The sequence below is a fragment of the Dreissena polymorpha genome, chromosome 6 (genome assembly GCF_020536995.1).
Source record: "Dreissena polymorpha isolate Duluth1 chromosome 6, UMN_Dpol_1.0, whole genome shotgun sequence".
NCBI lineage: Eukaryota > Metazoa > Mollusca > Bivalvia > Myida > Dreissenidae > Dreissena > Dreissena polymorpha.
The window spans coordinates 109,337,598-109,360,633 of record NC_068360.1 but is presented as its reverse complement, the minus strand read 5'-3'; the positions used below and the strand labels follow the sequence as shown (position 1 = coordinate 109,360,633).

The 23,036-nt window shown below is 35.2% G+C and overlaps 1 protein-coding gene and 1 long non-coding RNA gene across 3 annotated transcripts; both read right to left on the bottom strand.

Annotated features, from left to right (window-relative positions):
* Positions 1–11: 11 nt before the first annotated feature.
* LOC127835987 (cdc42 homolog) lies at positions 12–3,282 on the bottom strand. Its single transcript, XM_052362404.1, has 3 exons — positions 3,255–3,282; positions 2,453–2,511; positions 12–1,102 (listed from the first exon to the last, which is right to left on the bottom strand). Exons 1-3 carry the CDS (start codon positions 3,280–3,282, stop codon positions 692–694), a joined length of 498 nt encoding a protein of 165 aa, XP_052218364.1. The 3' UTR covers positions 12–691.
* Positions 3,283–3,986: 704 nt separating this feature from the next.
* LOC127836227 (uncharacterized) lies at positions 3,987–21,900 on the bottom strand. Of its 2 annotated transcripts, XR_008028671.1 has the most exons (5): positions 21,727–21,900; positions 17,033–17,152; positions 5,172–5,236; positions 4,396–4,421; positions 3,987–4,072 (listed from the first exon to the last, which is right to left on the bottom strand). It is a non-coding gene; the product is annotated as an uncharacterized LOC127836227 (long non-coding RNA). The 2 variants fall into 2 exon arrangements; XR_008028672.1 differs by lacking the exons at positions 17,033–17,152; positions 21,727–21,900 and adding an exon at positions 8,788–8,957.
* Between the last annotated feature and the right edge of the window lie 1,136 nt (positions 21,901–23,036).

Here is a 23,036-nt window from a genome sequence, read left to right as displayed (position 1 = left end):
TAGGTAAGTAACTTCCGACTTTTTAAAAATAGTTTGTCAAACATGACGACAGTAACTCTACAACAAATTGATATTACGACAAAAGCGATGAATGTCTGCATTTTCATTTGCTACGTCGATTTCATCAGTTGTAGTCGAAATATGTATTGCACTTATAAATTATAAATAATAAAAATAATTACACTCATTAACAAGATGGTCCCTGCGACGGCCATAGAGCTCACCTGGATATTCAAAACTTGGTCTTGCAAATCCGTATTTATACGTTGCTGTGCTATTTATTTAAGTCTTTATGAAGAATATTTTACTTGGGCGTAGCCAGTCTTAAATCAAATGGCGGTAATTTGTGAACACCCAGGAGAGGTCCACAAATTGGCATCAGATGTCAAATATTAGGACCTGTTGCTCGCGCTTATAAGCTAGTGTGTTCAATTTTTACATAGTTTGTAGCTCTGATTGTTTCAGAACACAGCAAACCGACACAATTTTGGTAAGTCTGAAAGAGACTGAACGAATGATCATTCATGTGAAAGTTCATATGAACCGTTATAAATGTAGTTTGAATTAAACTGTTAGCTCACACGCGAGCGACGGGAAAATACGTTCACACGATATTAAGATAAACACTGCGTGCTCAGGTGAGCAAAAATACAACGACCGCTCTTAGTATTAACACAAATACGGTGGTTCCTCATAAAATCTTGCACAAGTACGTTGTTTTCTTCCGCGTCCTTCGCGACCCGGGTTGCGGATTTATCACAGCTAGAATTGCATTATCGAACACGGCCTTAAGCCCTTTCTGAGTGAGCGCGGAGCACTCTACGTAACAGTTCGCTCCCACGCGGTTCGCCAGACGCAGCCCCATCTCGTAACTGACCGGTTTCTGTCGGTTCTTTTGCAGACGTTGTAGCTCAAAGTAATTGTCTCTGAGATCCACCTGCGTACCCACGAGGATGAACGGCGTCTGCTCGCCGTAGTGGTGAACTTCCGGCCTCCATTTCTTCTCCACGTTTTCGAAAGACGCGGGACTCATGACGGAGAAGCAGACGACAAACACGTCTGTATCCGGGTAGGCCAGCACGCGCAGACGATCGTAGTCCTCCTGAGAGCCAAAATAGATAACACGAAAGTTTTAGACTATTATAAATTAAAAGCCGCATGAATACACCTATATGAATTTCGTTTACCCAGCTTCAATAAAAATCGCATCATAATCAAAATTGAGTTGAGTTTTGATTTTGAATTAAGTGCCAAAAAGTCCAGTAATGCATACATTCAAGGGCTGTTTTGTATTAAAATGTTTATGATTATAATTCTTTACGCAGCAATTATTGTCAAATATTTAGGCAACAACAATATCAGTATAGTTTTTGCAAATAAATAGAAAAACTATATACTCGTAACAGTGACATATCAATACAATCTATACATCGTGTTATAATATAGTATATAAGTAATTGTTGTTTAAATCATTATTTGTATTGAAGACATTAAATCGATGTACAGTGGGCTGGGTATGTATATCTCGCCAATAGTCCCCTGACAACGATCTTAACGGATGAATATATCTATCAATTGAAGCGAACCTAACTAAGTGTTCTCTTTGTTCAATTGCAAAACGAAATTAAAAAAAAAAATGAATGAAAATATAGTTAACAATCCATGCGTAAAATGATGCAAATATTATTTCGTAAATTTCATGTTAATGGAGTTCACGCCATTCGTTCCGTAGTTGAAACTTAAAAGCCAATGAACAACTCATCTCAGTCTCTATTAATTTTTGCCCATCATCGTTCGTTCTTAAAAAAAGTAAAACATTTTGTTATTACAAACTGTATGTGTACATGTATAACACACATTCGCTCCGGAAGTTCCGGATTATCCATTAGGCAGAGAAGACAACTGCCTATGGGCCCTGCGTCTTGTCGGGATTCCATGAGACCGTGATGAAAGATTTTTTTGCTTACTTACTTTGCATTTTTTTATGACTAGTTTTCTAAAAATATTAATCTAAGAATTATCAAATCGTATTGGCATTACGGTATTATAATGACAGTTGCCTATGAAATGGCATATTATGTCTTGCCAGCCTTGGCACTGGTAAGCTACTTTAAACGACTAAATCGACTGGGCACTGGCGTTCTTGTAGGCATTAGGTCGCGTTGGGGCCGGGGGCGTAGGGGCCGGTGGCATGGGTCCCCAAAGTGTCACTGTCTATTGGCCTCCACGGTGCAAATCCGGCATTTGTGCACCGGCATGCTGTTGCTGCATATTTGCGCACAAGGAACACACAGTGCATGTAGTTTAAGTATTTTTAGTTTGATTATCTAAATGAGGCGTACGAATTGCAAGACATTATGTTGTAATGAACGTGCTTTGGAAACAATATAAAAGGCAGACACACAGTCTGTAATTATTTCTAGAATGTAAAGATTCCTTATAGATTGTTTACCTGTCCTGCTGTGTCAAATAGTCCGAGAATCATTGGCTTATTGCAAACAGACAGGCTTACTGAAAAATACAAAGAAACAAACAATCATGTAGCGTATTATTCATATGCTGCACCATCCAACAACACAATTTCATCATCGTCATCATCATCATTATCATCAGCATCAGCAACAGCAGCATTATCATCATCATAATCATCATCAGCAGCAGCAGCATCATCATAATCATCATTATCATCAACAACAACATCTACATCAACATCAACAGCAAGAGCAGTATTATTAGCAGTAGCATAATCAACAACCATCAGCATCATTATCAACAACAACATCATAATTATAATCATCATCAATATCAATATAATGATCACTATTAACATCAATTGCATTGTAGTGTCGTTGGCGTCATTATTCAGATAAATCATTAATGTCCGATTGTGGAAGGATGCAATTCCAGAAAGCATCATCAAAACCTGCCGAATACAAAGGCATCATTCATAAATTCTTAGAGAAAACGAGTCTGTTATCTCGCCAGACTTATCCCCCTATCTAACTAAATATCAAGGCAGTTTAACCAAGGTAATATACATAAAAAACCAGTCTGTAGCAACATGAATGACTTCACCTACGCAATCTCTGGCAAGATTTTAAAATTACAGATGCATGACATGCACCGAGCTCCAGATAGTAAAATTCTAAACTGTACATACGAACCCGAATATATACGGACGCGTTATGGGCTAGGTGTAAATTACAACATGTAATATCTAAAAAGATTACGACATTTTATCTCATAAATATTACATAGTATCTCGTCACCAGGACTTAGCATCACAAAATTACGCCTTAGTTTCTCGTAATAACGACTTTGTTCTCGTAATAATTATGACTAATTATCTCTTAATTACGACTTCCAGGTAACTGTACTGTATTGACCGTTGATTCAAACACAGACAGTCGTTTTTTAACAAATAATTAAGTCTCTAGGTAATATTGTGTGCTATTCTCTATCGACAGGTGTCTTTATAAAACTGTAGGATGTTTGTTAATAAGACTCGATGAGTGCTGTCAATGAGTGGATGCATGAATGCGCCAGCACAACGTATGCATAGATCAGCATGTACCACTGCCTGAACAACTTATTTAGGCACAGGAAGTGGATTACGTTGTGCACGGTGCGCCACAAGAGGATCAAAATGCAGCACTTATAGACATCATTAACTTATTTATGTAGGTGTTGTGGCATGCTCACTTGTGCATAAAGTGCTATAGGTTAGCCATTGTGGTTTATCTATGACCGGCTTCATGCATTATCCACATTTGACTCTACGTTGATGAAAGTTGGTCATAATGTTTCTATCTAGGCTATCGTCAAGTGTGGTCACAATCTTTGTAAGAGTGTTAATATCGAGTTCTATTAAGTTCTATGTCATTCTTTTTTTGTTGATTTTTTTCATTAACAACACAATTTTTACATTCAGTTATGCCATGCTTATGATGATTACATGTTTCCTTTATATTGTAACAAATAGAAAATAAATTTTATTTTTATTTTTGTAACATAACAATACATTATTTGTCAAACATTTCTTCAGTGAACGACCTATGAAGTGGAACACTATCTGAAAATAAAATACATTTTATGTTTAAAAATGTTTGTTATGCAAAGTGCAGCTAAATAATAGTAACAATTCTAACAATAAGAGAATTATATACACACATTTATTAATTGTTTTTACCATGTTTATAATACATTTGGGTAAATATAGAAAGGAAAAATAACATTATACTACGAGCCCTTGGTCAGTAACATGTATTATGATGTCATTATTTCTAATATGTTGTAAAATGTATGTTAAAATATATGCATACATTTTTTATACAGAATTACAAATTCATGAACAAAAAACTTAATTAGTTAATCTATAATTGTTATGGAACTTACATCTTTTGTTGTCTTCACCGGCTTTTCTGAAAAAAACACAAGAATATTAAGTTGAGTTTTACAATTGTCACTGTGAAATTTGATAATTCTTATTTAAATAACATACATTACTTGATAAATCACCATAATAACTTTATGTATGTAAGTTTTCTCATTTTTTTATTTTTGGTAAATTGTGAAGTAACTTGTATCAAACGATTAATATGCATTACTAAATATGGACAATCGATCTTTATGAGCTGTCGAACATGCAAACATGTTTATTCAATTACAAAACATTTTGATAGAATGTATTTATTAACAATGTGAAATGTACCTGTCACCAAGTAACTTTTAAAATATCGAACTTTATGTCACATAATTAATTTGTGATTAGGATATACATTGGTTAATGTGTTTTAAGCTCGGCTGTTTTCGGAGAAAATCTTAGTCTTGTCATAGCCAGCTCGTCGTCCGCCGTCCGCCGTCCGCGTCGTGCTAACCTTTATATTGGCTATAAAAATCAAAGTGCTTCCACCTACAACTTTGAAACTTCAAATTTAGAAGCACCTTGATTAGTTCTACACTCCACACCCATTTTGGGGTCACTAGGTCAAAGGTCAAGGTCATTGTGACCTCTTTAAAGCAAAATCTGAAAACTTGCATTTATTCAAAACTGAACCCGCAGCCGAGCGTTGGCACCCGTTATGTGGTGCTCTTGTTTGACATTGACACACCTACAATAATTAATATGCTAACAGTATACTGGCTACTTGATAAATTATCTCTAATAATACCAATTCATGTTCAACTGATGTGATGGATGAGCTCTCATTATTCACACATGCTTGTTGCTGTACGCCTGAAAAGAAAGTACATAGTGTTCAATTTCACATTCCAAAGTTAAAGAATTAAGTGATGAATAGATACCAAATAAATGAATATAAGTAATAACTATATATATATATATATATATATATATATATATGAACTTGACTGATATGTGCAAACACTACCATCTATCCCTACCAGTACCTCCGCAGTGAGAATGACCACTATCTTCAATAGAAAATAACAAACAAACAATAAACGACTACGATTTTTCTGTGCAATAATTTATTGATTCAATCTCGAATGTACTCGAATATTCCTCTACCATAAAAAGCATGATATAAACACACTAAAGATTTGTCAATTAAAAGGCTGACAGTGCCATACGCGCAAAAATATGATTTCGCTATAACAACGAAATAAATACATAAATGCAGATTTCCCGTCATTACACCTCCCAGACGCTACACCCTAGTCATTACACCTCCCAATCAGTGGTTATTACACCTCCCAACAGTAGTAATTACATACCCAAAGATACAAACATAATTGATTATATCACTAAGGGTTGATCACACCTATAATGGGGCAAACTTCACTTGATTTATGATGTTCCTGCTTGAATCGATTTTTATTTGCCTAGTTGAAAATTCAGTACTCTAGGGCATATTAGATTGGTCCTCTTCTGTTTAAGTTTGAAGTGTGAGCATATGATTCATTCTGATTGAGTACCGTCCATTTGCATGGGTTTTTTGCTTTGTAAACATTTGCAAGTAAGGGTAATTCTACATGTGTCTTCAAGGTTTTTCTAAGATTTGGACCTCGTGACCAAGATTTTTAACCAACATGACCCAATCGTCGCCTTTATTCTAAAGTCGCGAATGTCAAAAATTGCAAAAATGACATATTTAGTATCATTTTGTCGGGCTTGACGAGCGCTACACGATGCAACAAACGGCATATGTGTACCTTTCTCTTCTAAGGCACCATTGACCCCTCAACATTGGCGAAACGTGACAATTTTCTATTCATTTTAATTCTGAAATCGCGAAAGTCTTTGTGTAGGATTATATAAATAAGTAAAGAATGTTATTTCCATAATCACGAAACTCAAAACTTTTCTTTAAAATTTATATTAAAAAGTCGCGAATGTAATTATTAATAAATATAACTTTTTTATTTTAAAAGCAATTATCTTTAAAGTTTTCAAATTGATAGATTGCATACATCTCTACCACCTGCCAAAATTGCATAAAGGTATCTTGTTTTATAATACATGGTTTGTTATTTCAAAACTTTAGGAGCGATTTTCTCAAAATCACTTTTTTGGACTTTCGTGCATTTAGAATTAGTGCGACGCAATGTTAAACTTCGCCTATATATCATATCATCCTGGTCAAGTATCATCATTATTGGACCAAAACTATAGCCTCTAGTGTATTGACAAGGTTTTTGTAAGATTAGACCCCTTGACCTAGATTATGTTCCCACATTACCAAACGTCAAACTTGACCTAGATATTGTCCAGACAAACATCCTGGTCAAGTTTCATTATTATTGAACCAAAACTCTGGCTATGGAGTGTTTACGAGGTTTTTGTAAGATTTGACCAGGTGATCTATATTTTGACACCTCATGATCAAACATCAAATTTTGCTTACAAAAGTAAATATTTTGACCAAGATTCATAAAATAATAACAAAATTGTGACCTCTAGAGTGTTAACAAGGATTTTGTATAATATAATGAATTTTTTTGACAATCTCAGGGCAATACTTCTTGCATTTAGTATGCGATTTTAAGCATTAGCAAACTTGACTGAGATCTTGTGGCCATATATTGTCTCAGCAACTTCGATAAAGAATGCTTGAGAAATGTGAATGCTAGAGTGTTTACAAACCATATGTGGACGGACGGACGACGGACAAAGACCGCTCCTAAAACCTCACTTGAGCAATCAGGTGAGCTGAAAAGTGTTGTTGTTTTTTCACCAATATGAGCCAACTTGTCCGTGATATAAAAAACACAATGTTTTGATTAAGTTTCACGACTATTAGGTAGCAGTTACGACTTCTAGAGTGTTCACAGGGTTTCTCTATAGTAAAATGTGACTTCTGGAGTGTTCACAAGCTTTTTTTTTACTATATAAATATAAGGAAAATGCGCCTTCCCCCCTAGCAGCCATGTTCTTCAACGGACCGGAACCATTTTCGAACACAAATCTCGTATCTAGGAAACAAAGGTTCTGACCAAATTTCATGAAAATTTGGCTAAAAATGTGACTTCTATAGTGTTCACTATATACATATAGAAAAAACTGCCCCGCCCACAGGCGGCCATGTTTTTTCACCGATCTGGACCATTTTCGAACGCGTCCCAGATATCAATAAATCTAATGTTTTGATCAAGTTCCATGATGATTGGGCAAAATATTTGAAATCTTGACTTTCACAAGCCTTTTTTACTATATAAATATAAGAAAATCTGCCACGTTCCCCTGATAGCCATTTTTTTCAACGGACCGGAACCATTTTCGAACTTAACTCACGTATCTAGGAAACAAATGTTCTGACCAAATTCCATTAAGATTGGACTAAAAATGTGACTTCTAGCGTGTTCACATGTTTTAACTATAAACATATAGAGAAAACTGCCCCGCCCGCTATGTGTTTTCACCAATCTTGGCAATTTTCAAACTCCTCCGAGATATTAATAAAACCAATGTTTTGACCAAGTTTCATGATGATCGGACAAGGAATGTGGCCTCTAGAGTGTTTACAAGGTTTCTCTATAGCCCGAAAAGGAAAACTGCCCCGCCCACTGGCGGCCATGTTTTTCAACGTACCGGAACCACTTTTGAAATTAATCAATATATCATTAAGACAAACATTGTGACAAAATTTCATGAATATTGGACATGAAATGTGACTTCTACAGTGTTTACAAGGTTTTTCTTTTCTACATAGTAACCTAGTTTTTGAAACAGCATGATCCAGTTTCAAACTCGATCGAGGTATCATTGGGAGAAATCTTCTAACCATGTTCATGAAGATCGGACAAGAAATGTGGCCTCTAGAGTGTTTACAAGGTTTCTCTATAGCCAAATAAGAAAAACTGCCCCGCCCACTGGCGGCCATGTTTTTCAACGGACCAGAACCACTTTTGAACTCAACCAACATATCATTAAGACAATCATTTTGACAAAGTTACATGAAGATTGGGCATAAAATGTGACTTCTTCGGTGTTTACACGTTTTTTTTTGACATATTGACCTAGTTTTTGGCCCTGCATGACCCAGTTTCGAACTCGATCGAGGTATTATTGGGACAAATCGTCTGACCAAGTTTCATGAAGATTGGAAAAGAAATGTGGCCTCGAGAGTGTTAAAAAAAATCAAATGTGGATAACGGACGGACGAACAGACGACGGACAAAGACCGATCACAAAAGCTCACCTGAGTAATCAGGTGAGCTAAAAACGGAAAGCGAACAATGTTATAAACAATGATTTTAATGGAATGCAAAACTTAAGTAAACGTAGAATTTAAGCTTTGCTTAATAATACAAGTTAACTAAACAAACCTCTAACAAGATAAACAGATCACCAGTGATACACGAACAGCTTTCAAATGTCAGCCGCTTTCAACATGTCACAAAACTACACCACACCACAAAAAGTTGATGTAGACTTTTGCTGTGTATTTATAGATTCAAATGTTTGATAATCATACAGACACATGGTAGATCTATCTTATACAGTGGGGTTAAGGGATTTTGTTCCGCATCTTTGGGATGAATATTTTTTAGGGATTAATCTCTAACAATTCTTTCTATGTTTTTTTAGGGATTTTTTGGGTTGAAAACGGATTATTTGGGATTGTTAGGGCTGATTAGGGATGCTGGCACTCTGCGCAAGCGTACGGGTTAAAAGGCGGAGTTTAGAATGTTAGCTTTTGCTATGACTGCGCATGCGTAGGTCTAAACGGTCGGGGTTATTATCGCTAGCTGTAACTCGCTATAATAACTCCGCCTTTTAACCCCTACGCATGCGCAGTACCTTAATGAATTAAAGCAACGATCTATACATTAACAAAAATTGGACACATCAATTCGGACCAATAGAAAGTATCTGGAATTCGCGCAACGAAAACGAAATCAATATCACGTGAAATCAATCGAGCATCCGCTAGTCTCACTCTGCTATTTGGCGTTATCATTTGCTCCCGCAGTCTGTCTTCCCGCTTGATTTCAATACACAACATTTCAGAACTGCGCACAATAGAAAGGAAAAACTTTAAAAATGAAAAGTTTCGATATTTATAGCAGCGTTGATAAATTAAACGTGATTTTTAAATAAAACATTATAGATTTTAAAATATATGAGTCTCTGAACCAATATTAGGTAATGAAACGTAATAAGGGTATTTTAGGCCGATCGAGTTAGCGTTTTTACAAGTGCACCGTTCAATTGTCTTTTACTTAATTAGTTCTTTCGGAAAATAATGAATACAGTATAGGTTTAAAATTGAACTCAAAATCTACAGTCTATAACTTTAACTTTAATATTTTCGCGGGTATTAAATAACAATACTTTGAGAGATTATCGGCCGTGTTTGACTATTTAAAAGCATGTAAATACATCTGATGTACATATCATTTTAAAGGTAATACAAAATGTACAAGACTAAGTTTTTATTTTTATTTTAACGTGAACAGTCTCGGAGATATTCATTACCGATGCACGTTACTCTTATTGAAAAGTACATAGCCGCCTTTGCCTAAAACTTTCTTATTTCTAAATTAACATTTCATGTAAGTATATTTAGAGGTAATATAAAAACCTATATAAAAATAATTAATTTATATTAAATTGTTCTGGTGATGTTCTCTATATTTCCTAAACTGATATATTCCTTTATTAGAATTAACTATAAAACAGGAAACACATACACTGATTTTTGTTTCGTTTATTACGGAAAAATAATATTAGCAAGAGAATACACAGTTTAAATACACTACTCTTCAATGGAGACCATGTCCCAAATGTGGATTAAGTGTGTTTATGTCTGTGACAACACATGCATGCGCATATGTTGATAAGATTATCACGATAAGATGATTGAAATCTCGTCGCCGGGCGTGTACACCAAATATCGCTAATCTTTGTTTATTTATAAATCTTTGATCAACATCACACTGTTTTACTGCAAACAATTGGTGTAATCAAACTGTTAATCATTGTAACGTAAAACAATTTACTCATAGTTATGAGTAAATTAAATCTATTATTCGCTTTCCTCAAAATACTATTAAATTATCTTCATCTGTATCAACCATATCATCATCCTATCAACATCATTATCATTATCATTATCGTACAGATAATAACTCAAATTCAACATAGGAGTGAGTGCTTGTATTTGGCAGGATTTTCGATATCTAAATGCAAAATAAAATTATGACGCCCGTATGTGTGACATGTTCAACGGAGATCACACCGCTCAGTTGATGAGTCTCGAGACGACTGTAAACGGTGAAACATCCTTGTTCGAATGTCGAAAGAACTGAAACGATACTATTTAAATAATGTAGAGCATGCCATTATGAATAATTAACATGCACATGTGTGGGATGTGAAAAGTACTAATATATTCCTAACAATTCGACGGCAAGCATATACCTAAATCAAGAGTTACGGTTAGAATAAACTGATCCCCGCCAATGCAAAACGTGCACACAGGACGCCCCGAACGCCCATCAATCACGTTAAGTTCCTTATATAATTTAAATTTACAAATGTGAAACATTGATTTGTTTAAAGAAGCTGCTATTATCTACAAGATTCATCCACCACCACTAATCAAGAGAACTGCACGTGACTTCACGCACTCCCCATACATCTGTAGATATGAACGATTCGGGTAAAACCGCGAGCGGGACACGCATCCCTAACTGCATGTGAAGAAATTCTTTTAACAGCTATACTTAACCGACGTCAACATCTTACCAGTCGCACCAAAACGAAAAAAATAAGTAATCGTAAAAAAATAATATCTGTTTAAATTAAACGTTTATTACGTAAGGAAACAAACAAATATAACACTGCCATTTAAACATACCAAGATTTCAATAAATATGCTGGAAGTACTATCTCCAGGAAATGAGAGTCGCAAACATGAAACACTTAAAAATCCACATTAAAACACAATATGAAGTAAAAGATTAATCAAAATAATCAAGAAAACTTGGCTGCTTCAGACTAAAATAAAAATACACCCATCTACTTTCTCAGTTAAGAAATCGGATCGTGTTTAGATCCCACCTCACATGGACTTAAAACCGAACTGAAAATAAACTTAATATCGACTTTATAATTGCAAAATTATAAACGTTAAAGTAATGTAACCGATTATTTAGACATACATATGTTCATTAAGGGCGGGCGGGCGGTCGGGGTTATCATCCTTTAGTTTTCCTGTTCCTTTACTTATGCCTGTCAAATACACCCTCGAATGGCGACTCGATAGATTAGCAAATCATATATACCCCCAGTGTCCGACAAATCCATTGCCCGGAGTCCGGGGGCTACCGAAATTTTTCATCGGGCTACTGAAATTTTCCAGCTCACGCCCAGCGGGCTACTATAAATCTATAAGAGCGGTAGCCCGGTTGATTGAAAGACATACGTAGAATGAACACGCTGACCATGTGTTTGTACACTATGTGCTTCTTATAATCTGATAAAAAAGTGCACTCAATTATCTAATCAGTCACCGATCACTTGCGGTGATGTCGATTGTAAACAGTAACAGTGTATTTTAATCATCCAATCAGAATCAACATTTGTCGTCTGCTAATAATATAATGAGAGCCGGTTGGATAGTTTGCTCACATGATGCAAAGTCATTTCGCAATTTGGAATTCTTTGTTAACCGCAACAATGAGAAAATAGAGACAACGTTTTTGATGTCGTTTAATATCCAAGGACGCCGAACATTAAAGAAATCAAAACAATATAGCGGATTCTTCAAAACGGTAACGAAACCAAAAATGAATATTAATTACAACGGTGTGAACGCGGTTAACACCTGCTAATTAGTTCGCATTGTCAATACATGATTGGATTAAAGGTGCGACTGTTAATCGATAATCCCATATATGCCCGATTTATATATTTAAAAAACCAAATTATAGGTGGGTAATGTAGACCATAAGAGTCATAAACCCAAACGTTTGAACTTTTCGAAAGTGTCAAATGAATTTCGGCATATGGTTCTATTTAAAGATATGATGAAATAAGCTTCCAATCAGGACCGTTGTATTGAATGCGTAAATCACCTGACACTGTTTTCACGCGTCGTGTACAGCTATTTTAAGAAACAAATTCTACATAAAATTAATGAATTTCTTTGTCCAGATAAAAAGCGCGCGAAAATTGACGTGGGTGTATTTATTTGTAAATACAAAATTCGTAGCGAGTACAACATTGAGATCATTTAATTTCCATTAAAAGTTTCGTTGTGAATTTCAACTAAATTACCGGGGTATCTCGCGAATTATTTGGCATTGACATTTTCTCTTATAAAATATAGTGTAAACACACTGTATCGTTACCGTTACGCTGTATTAGTTCCTTCATTATTGAAACAATTATTGCATTGTATACTGACTGCACACAAGTGTCGTAACATACGGATGCAATACGTAAATTCGGACAGTACTTATAAAGTCGGACACAAGTAAATACAAGATTTAATACTCTCTTGATTTCTTTGAAACTCGGTATTTGTTGTTAAAAAGGGCGATTGAATTGATAAACACCATAAGAGTCAAAAGTATTGATCATCTCAACGCTTTATTTACGTTTCCGACTTTACTTACTGTCCGAATTTAAGTACGCATACATGTGCACAAACATGTAATATCTACATGTAGTATATGATTTTCTTTTGTACATTTACATTTAAAACGGGTGAATGACTCTCGCAGACAGGTGTTTACGGTGGCTGCGCAGCATCACGGTGATCACGGGTGTTCCCGTTGACGATAGCGTTCAATCGCGGCGTTTTCGGGTGTTTGCTGAACACCGCGGTCAGTAGCGTGTCCGCCCCCGCGAAATGTCACCCATCGTCAAAAGTGAACATCGCGGACAGGCGTTTTTGTTTAAGTACAAGGTGCCTGTACTGTAACATTAATTTATGATATTGACTGTGTACATCAGACTACTTGCTGTATTATGTATATGTATATGCATATATACATAATATATTATGTATATGTAAATGAAGAAATCAAATAATTTAAAGATGAAAACTTGCCTCTTATCATTTTGTAGGTAAATTTTATGGGCTTCCAAATATTTGTATTGGTAGCCCAGTGGGCTACCTGAAAAATAAGAACTTTTTCGGACACTGTATACCCCAAAACGAAAAACTCGTGCGCTTTCGCGCTAAATCTAAAAACAAACAAACAAGAATACAATTTACAAAAAGGAAAAACAGTAACACTCAACAGGGCTCGAACCACTGACCTCTCGAGTCATAGAGTAAAAAGTCTCCCGCCTAGACCATTCGACCATCCATGCTCATGCTTCTAGCGGATGTATGTTTTACTTATATAAGCAATTCTCGTAGTTTCCCAAAATATAACTACAACAACAGAACTTTCCAAATTATTCAATCGTTTCGCGTCCCACGACGCTTTATGATTTTCAGGTTTAAATCGTCAAAAGATGCATTTAATGGATATTTAAGAGTATGGTAAATGGCCAGTATTGCTTTTTCCTCAAAGATATCATAACCAAAACGAAAATTTGCGTAGCTGAAACAACGCTTTTTAATTTCGTCAATTGACCAATCTGTTGGACGACCCCTTTAATGTGCCCTTTGAACGTGCGATGATGATCTGATGTGGGTTATGTTGAGTGTATGGTATATGGGTGATGTGAATGTGCCTGGTCCGAAGTGGAAGGGTCAGTCAAATGGTTCGCGTCAGTAAGTCGTAAAATGCATTTGCGTTGAGTTGTTTCACATAGTGTTGAATGTTACATTAATGTGTTCTGGGTCTTGTGGTGGCCAAATGTGGATGGCTATGTATGGTAAATAGTATGTTGTTGTTGTGCATTTGTCTTGAGCGGAAGTGGAAGGGTTTGTCAGTTGCTCGCGTCCGTCCTATAGTCGTGGAAGGCAGTATCTGCTCGCCCGACGCATATATACATATATGAATGAAAGGCTTCATGAACTTTGACGTCGCACTTTGTTACCAGAAAAATTCTGACGCATGGATTTCAACCGTCATTGTTTACAATCAATTGAGTGCACAAGTACTGGAATTGGTATAGCGTTTTTTAAAGGTGTATGTCCAGCGCGTGTGCCGGGAAAACAGCGCTAAATGTATTTTTTTGTTCGACTCTATAATATTTATATCAAATCTGTATGAGCAAATGTCGGTGGACATTAATTCGGTGTTAATTTTTGAAAATATTGAGGCGTTCATTAATTATGGATCTAAAACGGAGCATTAATCCGCATATAAAAATTTTAGAAAGAAAGCAATAAGAGGTTCAATTCTATATGAGCAAGTCTCGCTGCGCACGATTACGCTCTTACGTCTCGTATATATTTGACTCTTATGGATCTTGGCAAATACCGAGTGTTTTATTTTGATTAATCTAAATTAAGGTATGCATCTATATGTACTTTAAGCAGCATATCATGACTTCCAAATCATGTGCTGTATCTAAATAAAGACGCGCAAATCAGTATATGTTTTAATGAAAAATTACAACGCAATTAATGCAAACAATGGGAATATTGACCGATTGAAACTTTGGAAAAAATTGCGTCAGATTACGACTCATGCATTGCAGTAGATGTATTTTAAAAGTACCTGACTACGTTGTTTGACAAGTACGTATGAAACAAATATTGGTGAGGCGGGGAAGAGGGAGGCGGGGTGTATATTAATAACCCGATACGGTAAATACATGGAAAATAATTACAAATGAAATGAAAATAAATGAAATTTTATTTAATTTAAAAATATTCAATTTTTAATTTAATGTGGTCTGCTTGATAATTTTATGCAATGCTCGTTGATACCAATGTATTTATGATAAAATTATGTTGTACATTATTTGTTAGTCTTATACACAAAGTGACCGGTACAGGTTTCTCAATGAATATCTGCTGAAATTCTTCATTTAAATTCAGATAAACTTTGAAAAATTTCAGGCCGTGGTAAACTTTTTTATTGAACAGTTCATATATACCTTTGCCATTAGCTGAAATTGAAAGTATGTTTCTTAATCAAGTATCAATTTGAAATTAATACAAAAAACTATAGGTTGAACAAAAAATGCTTAATTGATATTTAACTGTCCCGGCGATGTTCTCTATATTACTTAACTGATCTTTGTCTTAATAAAAATTCCAAATAAAATTTATAATTTTAAGATTAAACTGTAAACAGGAAACACATTATGCTTTCACTTATTACGGATACATAATATTAGAAAGACATTTTGAATTCAAATATGCGCTAGAGGCGCACACGTATTCTTTTCAAGGTGGATATCCCCATTTTTTATTAAAAGCGTTTACTGGTATGCCTATGACACCACATGCCGGTGTAGCGTGAGAATTGCAAGACTGTGAATTTCTTAAGATGGTTTGGAAGTCTTGAATTTCTCACGTTACCCCCGTGAGAATTGCAAACCCGCTGACCGTGAAAACATTAAGACCGATGTCCGATACAAGTAGCATATTGAATTCCGGTTATTAGTTGCTGAGAAATACATGTAGCTCGGACAAGAATTGCACAATATGTACAGTTATTGGGAAATTTCAAAGGGCCATAACTCTGTGAAAAATCATCCGACCAGATACCACTGATCATATGCACATCTCCTCTTCGTAGTGAAGTTCCCATACAGTTTCATTGAATTCCGGTCATTAGTTGCTGAGAAATAGCCCGGACAAAAATTGCACTATATGTACAGTAAATGGAAAACTTCAAAGGGCCATAACTCTGTGAAAAATCATTCGACCATAATCCGCTGATAATATGCACATCTCCTCTTGGTAGTAAAGCTTCCCATAAAGTTTCATAAAGTTTCATTGAATTTCGGTAATTAGTTGTTGAGAAATAGCTCGGACAAAAATTGCACTATATGTACAGTAAATGGAAAATGTCAAAGGGCCATAAATCTGTGAAAAATCATCCGACCAGAACCCACTGATCATATGCACATCTCCTTTTGGTAGTGAAGCTTCCCATAAAGTTTCATTGAATTCCGTTCATTTGTTGCTGAGAAATAGCCCAGACAAAAATTGTGCACGGACGGACGGACCTAGAGCAACATACCCATATACATTTGTCTTTTTTTAACAATCAATAATACTGTAGTATTTATTATGCCCCCTTCCAAGAAGAGGGGGTATATAGTTTTTAATTTAAACATAATGAAGCTCATATAAACATTATTATTATAAACATTACTTTTTTAATTTTATTCATCTCAAAAATCACTTTTAACAATATATACAACCAACAATTATTTATGCATCTTAAAAGTGATGTGTATATGGAATGTAAGCCATACTGGTTTAGTTAAGATAATTGTTTGGATAAAATCTAAGATATCACAGACAAAACAAATAATAATTGAAGAAGGTGTAGTATTTTTGGTAAGGCAATAACACATTTTGCAATAAAGTGCAGCAGACAGAAACTGGATATCAACCACTATTTTGATATGTCCCTGTTTATATTAAACACATCATGTGATAGGGTTCAGGGAGGCTATCCTTTAAGTGTTAACACATACCGGTACACAGTTTCCATATAGTGGTCAGGAAGAAGAGCCTCTTAACAAGTTTCACAAGGGCCAGGAAGTGGAATCTTTGACTTGACCTTCCTGTCCATAAAAGGAGTAACATCTAGGTACCTGCAAACAGACAATTTTAAAAATAAACAAGACATGGATCACAATACAGGACTTACCAGCTGATCATGAGTACTTAAACGAATTAATACTGACAACTCTACCCAGATATAACACTTAAACCATATATTTATTGGGGATACCATCCTACTTCGCTAACATACCTTTATGCTCCATTTAGATACCCCACTCTCATGCTCCACAAACATCTCCAACCTCATGCTACATCCAAAAGAGAACTCCACGTGTTGGATGTGTCGCCTGATGGTAGCATACCGGCATTTATATTTTTATTATGCCTTGGGCATTAACAACAAAAGATGTCAGAGGACAGCGCGCTCGACAATTCGAGTGCTTGACAGTATAACGTAAGCCATTATGGAGAGGGGGGTATAATGTTGGTGTGTGGTCATTTAATAGATGATCTTTCAAAAATAAGGAAAAAAACATTAATTTTTTTTTTTTTTTGGGGGGGGGGTTCTGCGGTGGGGCATGGGGGATGGTTTGGGTGGAGTGCATTGTGGTACATCAGGTAAGTGTTGTTTTGTCAAAGTATGAATCAAATGTGATAGATAATTGAACATTTTGCTTAAATTGCCATAACTTAGATAATTGAACATTTTGCTTAAATTGCCTTAACTTCTTTATGTGCAGTATAAAAGAGGCCATAATTCTGTCAAATGCTCGATAAAGTTGTCTGCTCTTGTTTATAGATTGGGGTCATATGTTTGTAGAGAAGTATGTAAATATAAAAGCAATATCTCAAAGGACATAGGAAATCTTTGGGGTAGTACGCAAACTTGACCATTTGCACGCTAACGGGAACGGGAACGTTAACTCCGACGCTGGGGTGAGTAGGATAGCTCCACTATATATATTTCATATATAAAAGTCGAGCTAAAAATCTATCAAAAAATTTAATATTTAAAGTAAAGCTCAAGACATAGTAGTTATGAACCTTTTTTGTGTCACAGTCGCAGATTTCGAAATCTAAACACTCACCCTAACTTCAAGGTCAAGGTAACAGGGGTCAAAACTAATTTATGCGCATGGAAAGGTCTTGTCCAGATACACATGCAAAAGGTTCAATGGTTGTATGAGTGATAGTATTACATTTGTCAGGTTTCTGTTAATTACATGTATTTTAATACTGGTACATGACTGCCACCAGTTATTAATATGTTATTAAGGGGTACGGACATTAGCCATCTGGGACATTAGCCCCTTCAAAAAAGTGCACTGTAGGACATTATCCCCCAGGGGTTTGAAAACGTTCATAACTTTTTTAAGTAAGTATTTTATTCCATTTTTTCATTTCATATGTAAAAACATACAATTATTAATATGTTGAAGTCTTATATATTTTCTTTTCAATATATAGCTGGTTCCACACACGCAAATATTAGTGTTTTTTTTACAATTTCTTTACTATTTTATATGGATGGCAAATCTAAGCAAATTTGTAACCAGTCAACCCATTTAGATATTCGTGCGGAAAAACTAAAAAAAACTCTTTGATGCCTTTTCTTTAAATAAGTTTAAAGTAATTACATGTGCTTACACATACAGCCATTAATAAAGGTGTGAATGCATAATGATGTTAAATTCATAATCATTTTCAACAAACACCAATAATTAATTAATTAATTGGTAAACTGTAATACCAATTAACTACTTGAATTAGTGGAAGTCAAACATATAGCACAGTAGATTCAATACTCCTGTGGTTTATTCAGTTGTTAAAAACTTAAATCACTTTTTCTTAAGTTTTATTCACTCTTAAAATAAACACAATTTTAAAGTAAAACATGATTGTTTACATATACTAAGTGCTCTGTTTGTTACTAAGAATCTTATAAAAGATATGTCATCTGGATTTTTATATCATGTTCTACCCTTTAATTGCATTTAATTAAAAACAAAGATGAAATTAAATACTTAACAAATGGATTTACAAATAGGTACGGGCTAACGTCCTAAGGGGCAAATGTCTTAGGTGGCTAACGTCCTAAGGGGCTAATGTCCTAAACTTATTATTAATTTATTTAAAAAATTATAAATTTTGAGATTGTTACCGTATATAATTAGTTTATTCTGTCCTCTCACTTTTGCATTATATTGTATTGTATTAGGACTAATGACACTAAAAATGTTATTCTTTTGCGTTAAAATGGTGCATGATAGTTGGAGTGACTAAAAACGAAAAATGATTTCAGTTCATAAGTTTTATGTGTTTCATCTATGCATAATCAAAGATTATTTTCAATGTATTAGCATGATGCTTTGGTTGTGTTTATGGATAAAGTAAAGCAAATAAAATCATTTGTCCCTAAATGCATCTCCTCTGAAGCCCTTGATGGGATTTGAACCCAAACCTCTTTCCTCTGGCCTGAAAAGTATTCTTTCTTGAAATACAAGGGCATGTCTGAGAAAAATGAGCAAGTTGAAGACTATTAACCTACTACAATATTTCATCTGTGGTATTATTTACAAATTCCATGAAGAATTTTTTTCACAGGATCTATCTTACACAACATCAGATAACACACATCTGTGAATCTCCAACACATTACAGCTTAGTTCCTTTTTATGAATTTGCATGGTTCATGTATTTTCAATTATTGAAATTATCCTAATTAAATGGTTATGGATTATTTTGCCTAAACACATGCGTAAAATACTGGTATTAAAATCTAACAATATAGTACAGTATATGGTTTGGTTTTCCTCTGTTAATATCCCCAGAAATATGATACCATTTTAATTGGCATGTTCTCATTTAATTTGTTTTTGTGTTTGAAAAATGTCATTTTTGTTTGAATCCAAAATATAACAGATCAATATACTAAAACACCAATATAATAATATGAATCTTATAAGAAGAAAAAAGAAATTGTTTTAAGATATCAGTCTGTGAACAATTCGGATTAAAAATATACATTGGCTAGTATCAAACTTGTTCAGTACAAGTACAACACAATAAACTAGAAACGGCCAGGCAGAGGCCGACGCGTATCCCCCGCCGCATGTTTGACCCAGGGGCGCCCCGGGGTCGGTTATGGGGCCATGCATAGGTTAGATTGACCGTATTGTCATAAGAAAAGTTCAGTATCAATTAGAAGTGAAGCGGTGTAGAAATGAAGAAATTATAGTAAAAATCAATTTTGGGTGGGCTAGGCCTATGTGGGCGGGGCGCCCCAGGGTTGGAAATGGGGCCATACATAGTTGAGATTGACCGTATTGTCATAAGAGAGGTTCAGTATCAATTTGAAGTAAATCGTTGTAAAAATTATGAAATTAAAGTAAAAAGCAATTTTGAATGGCCGTGGCTTATGTTGGCGGGTTGGCCCAGGGTTGGTAATGGGGTCATGCATAGTTGAGGTTGACTGTATTGTCTAAAAAGAGGTTCAGTATCAATTTGAAATGCATCGGTATAGAAATGAAGAAATTATAGTAAAAGGCAATTTTGGGTGGGCGTGGTCTTTGTGGGCGGGGCACCCCAGAGTTGGTAATGGGGCCATGTATAGTTGAGATAAACTGTATTGACATAAGAGAGGCTCAGTATCAATTTGAAGTGAATCGGTGTAGAAATGTAGTAAAAGGCAATTTTAGGTGAGCGTGGCCTTTGTGGGCGGGGCGCCCCAGGGTTGGTAATGGGGCCTTGCATAGTTGAGATTGACCGTATTGTCATACTAGAGTTTCAGTGTCAATTTGAAGACAATCGGTGTAGAAATGAAGAAATTATAGTACAATTACCTAAAATAAATGAGTACAAATCTCTGAGCCGGCCCCACCCCAACCCCCATAACTTTTGACCCAGGGGTCAGATCAAAATTCCAAATAGTGCAGCTCATAGCTACCATGTGTGTAAGTTTCAAGGTTCTAGTGCTAATAGTATAGGAGGAGATAGTGGCCAGGACGGACTGACAGACGCCGGAGATTACCACAATAATAATTCAAGAAAGGAATTTCCTGTTACATGTAGATCTGATAATGATTGGACATAAATGAAGAGGTCAAAGGTTCCCTACAATCATGGATGGTGGTGCTTCATTGTTAAATGTTTTTCTATCCTATTTCATATTAAATATGCTTTGAATATGATTGTGTGTTCGGTTTGAACAAGGTTCCCGTTGCCGAGGTGTATGTGAGAGCAAGTCACAACTCTTCATGGAGATTGATACACTCTCCTTAACATATAACACTAGAATAACATTAATATGTCAAATATACTGATATTAACAGATCATTGCTTATGCATAATATCATAACCATACTAACAATCATTTATCATAATAATTATTATTATCAGTATTAAGAAAGTTTTATCCCTGATGGAAGAATTTTGACATACTTTCTATCATTCCTTGGATAACCATTTATTTAAAAAAACAAAAAAACAACTGCAACAAAAAATATAAGGTTTTAATTTTTTAGAATGATTGGGCAATACATTTATCTTTTATGAAAGATTTTCATATACCTAGTCCTTTACTGCAGCATAATTTGTTTTAAATTTCTTAAATACATTTATAAATTAGTTTTCATTTTTTCACTGACAAATAGAAACTACTTACTTTGAATATGCCCAGTTTTCTGGCTCGCACTTGTTGGAAACTGACCACACTGGATTACATATGTCAGTACGTTGAACATACTGTTCTCATGATCATGTGTCTGCCTATGCCTAAAATATTTGAAGCTTTCATTTTTCCCATTTATTGCAAAGCTCCTCTGGAGCATTGGTACACTGCGACTATACTGGGAGTGTGTCTCACATTGATTAAACAAAATATGTGTACTGTATGTTTTTAAGCATCCCTAGTAGTAAATGTTGACACATTCTTTGAACAAATTCTGTCTGAACATTTGCAAAATAAACAGCACGCCTGCATGTGAACAGCTTGGGACACCAAGTAAAAGGACGCTTTAATAATAAACGACCCAGATTATATCCCCAACTAAATAGCCGAAATTGCTTGGGGCCGAATCAATCTGCAATTATAACAATGACAATATTATTTTTGTGTTCACGCAATAAGAAAACTAATGAGAAAAATCATGACAATATTGTTTTTGTTTTTTTAGTAGACTTTCAGCATCTAAATCATTTGCCATTTGCAATAATCATTAAAATAGGGTAAAAATCGTTGATATAATACAAGGATACGGTCTTGCATTCCTCACGAGCATGTTAACATCGTACTGCGCATGCGCAAAACCTGTTGGTTTCCTAAAAATCATTACTTTCTCACGGTCTTGCAATTCTCACGCGACACCGGCACATGTGTAGATAAGATTATAACGATACGATGCGTCATATTTATCACTTGACTGAAATATCGGTTGCCGCAATGACACGAATCTTTGTTGCAGCACGGCAAATATTACGAATAATCCAACTTGTACCGTTTAAAAACACAAACATTTTCGTTTTCGATTCTTCGGTGTTAATACAAACACATTCTTTGTTGAGTTTACAATGACGTGAATTATAGGCTATGTAACGCTATGCTGTATGCAGCTTATAAATTGTAATATGTGTGTGTGTTTGTAATTCAGATTTTATTTATGTAGTCTTTACGACTACATGATGTGCTCTTTTAGGGGAAAATATTTAATTTTGAGCTAAAGTAGGTCAAATATACCTCGGCTGCCCGGGTATTCGCCAAATAAATCACTTTGATCTTAATAGACCAGTGCGTGATGGCCAAGAGACCTTAATGTGCACTGGTATACAATCAATCAATTGTATTATGCACAAAACCGACACAATTTAATCCTCATCTAAAAATAGTTGTCTACGCCACGCCTACTCGTTTACGGCAGTGATTAACTCCGCCTGTTCATCCGTATTTCCCGCTTACATCGACTGTGCATGCGTAGA